Source organism: Hydra vulgaris, chromosome 04 (assembly GCF_038396675.1).
Source record: "Hydra vulgaris chromosome 04, alternate assembly HydraT2T_AEP".
Classification (NCBI taxonomy): Eukaryota; Metazoa; Cnidaria; class Hydrozoa; order Anthoathecata; family Hydridae; genus Hydra; species Hydra vulgaris.
Window position 1 is genome coordinate 40,741,028 of NC_088923.1, and position 2,098 is coordinate 40,743,125.

Genomic DNA, 2,098 nt, shown 5'->3' on the forward strand with positions numbered 1-2,098 from the left:
TCAAAGTTTTTAATGCGAGAATGAATGTTATTCAAATAAGTGGAACGTTTTTTAGTTTTTTTGTCCAACTTTTTGACTTTTTTTTCTCGTTCCATTTGTTTTCTATGTTTATGCAGAAAGTAGTGGAATGAACTAAATTCTTTTTCAAGTATGTCACCAATATTACCCCAGTTGCTGACCATAATCAATTTTTTTAAATTAGTAATCTAAAAAAAAAATACAAATATAAAAAAAATACAATAAAAAATTATGTTTGGGAAACAAGTCATAGTTTTACTATACAAGTAAAAAACTATGATTTGTTTCCCAAAGTTAAAAAAGTAATTAATAGAAATCAGGTTCTTGAGCACATTCAGGTGGTTCAGGTAAAGGTTTATAAAAATTGAAAAGTTCTTGTTGCTTGGTTTTAACGACTGCACTTGGATAAAATGTGTTTGGTGAAGAATAAACAGGTGGTAGATTTTTAACTACGCTTTCTTCGTAGGTTGGTAATCGTGGTATTTTATTTTTATATTTATTTACAATATCTATACGATGAATGGCTTTACACAATACAAGTAAAAATTCCAATTTGCTTTCCATAGTTTCATAAATATGTTCTTGTTCATCTTCTATAACGTTGACTTTGAAGTACTCTATGATATCCATTGCAGTTTTTAAATTTTCTTTGATTCCAAATGGTAATTTTAACATAAATCTGATACTTTTCGCATTGGCAATAGTTAGTTCAAGACTGATTTGTCTGAAAATCTCTACTGAATTCATTTTTTTATTAGTTAATCTAAAAAATATAATGTATAAAAAAATATATATACATAGGATTACATAGTGTCACAAATTAAATAGAAAAACCCTTTTTTTTTTTTACATAAATATACTATTGAATAGTAATTGTAATAAATAGATTATTATTAATAATAAAGTATTTTAGTTCTTCGTGTAAAATAAAAGTAGGTAATCCAACTGCAATATTATATTCTTCTGTAGGTTTATTAAAAGAACTTTCGTTTGAATTTTGAATATAACCTTCACTAGCGATAGTGTGAGCAAAAAATTTCTCTTTGTTTCTCAAGGTACAAATGACTTTTTTGGTAAAAGGCCATTTTAAAGCATCATCAAGGTCTCCTCTCAAAAATTGAAAGTAAATGGCTACATTTTTTACGTTGGTACTTCTAGTTTATATTTTCATACGATAATAATAACCTTCTGATGCGTAAACTGGTTGTGAATAAAATGCTTCATCTGACAGTAGTCTGAGATTCATTTGATCGAGTTTGATAATTTGGGTGTCTTTAAAGATGTGTTGTATTACTTTTATTTCTTTGGCTTGTTGAATTGATTTTTTTAATACTAAGAATTCTGTGCTGTTTTCTTCTACGATTTGATTGAGTTTTATTATTTCTTGATTGAGATTTTGTATATCTTCTTCATTTGTTAACATGGTCATGTTGTCATATACAAGATTTTTTAATTCTAGCATTTCTTTGTTGGTTTCTTCGAAGGTTTGTTGTAATTTAGCATTCTTTTCGTTTAGATTTTTAATTTCTTGATCGTCTTCTTTTTGCTTGTGTAAAATATCTTTATAATCAGCAATTTGTCTGGCAAGAATTTCTTGAAGATTTTTGACACTATTCATGTTGTAGTTAAACGCATGATTTAAATAGTTTAAGTTTGTTTTTTTCATCTTGAACAATTTGCTCCATATGATGATTTTGTTGATCTTTCTAATGATGAAAACAAATAACAGAGTATTCATAGTAGTTGTCATCAACATCAGTATTACGAAAAAAGCATACTTTTGGTCCCATTTCGAGATCTTCGTAATCACACTCATTTAATAAATCTTTTACTTTTTTTTGGCATGTAAAACAGTCATGAAAGTTTACTTGTTCAATTTTGTCTTTGAGTTGATGATCCATGAGTTGTTCCATAGACAATTTTTCATCACAAAACCAATATGGAAATTTGTCCATTTTATTTATTGGTTGCTGAAAAAAAAACATTTATTTATATTAAAAAACCATAATAATAAAAAACACACCAGTCTTTATTTTAAAACAAAATAGAATGATTCAATATAAAGAATTAATAAACATGG

At 26.5% G+C, this 2,098-nt stretch overlaps 1 protein-coding gene across 1 annotated transcript; it reads right to left on the minus strand.

Annotated features, from left to right (window-relative positions):
• Nucleotides 1-877: 877 nt before the first annotated feature.
• Nucleotides 878-1,636, minus strand: LOC136079408 (TNF receptor-associated factor 5-like). The gene is made up of 2 exons (XM_065795144.1): nucleotides 1,204-1,636; nucleotides 878-1,149 (listed from the first exon to the last, which is right to left on the minus strand). The coding sequence occupies exons 1-2, from the start codon at nucleotides 1,634-1,636 to the stop codon at nucleotides 878-880; spliced, it is 705 nt and encodes a 234-aa protein (XP_065651216.1).
• Nucleotides 1,637-2,098: the final 462 nt, after the last annotated feature.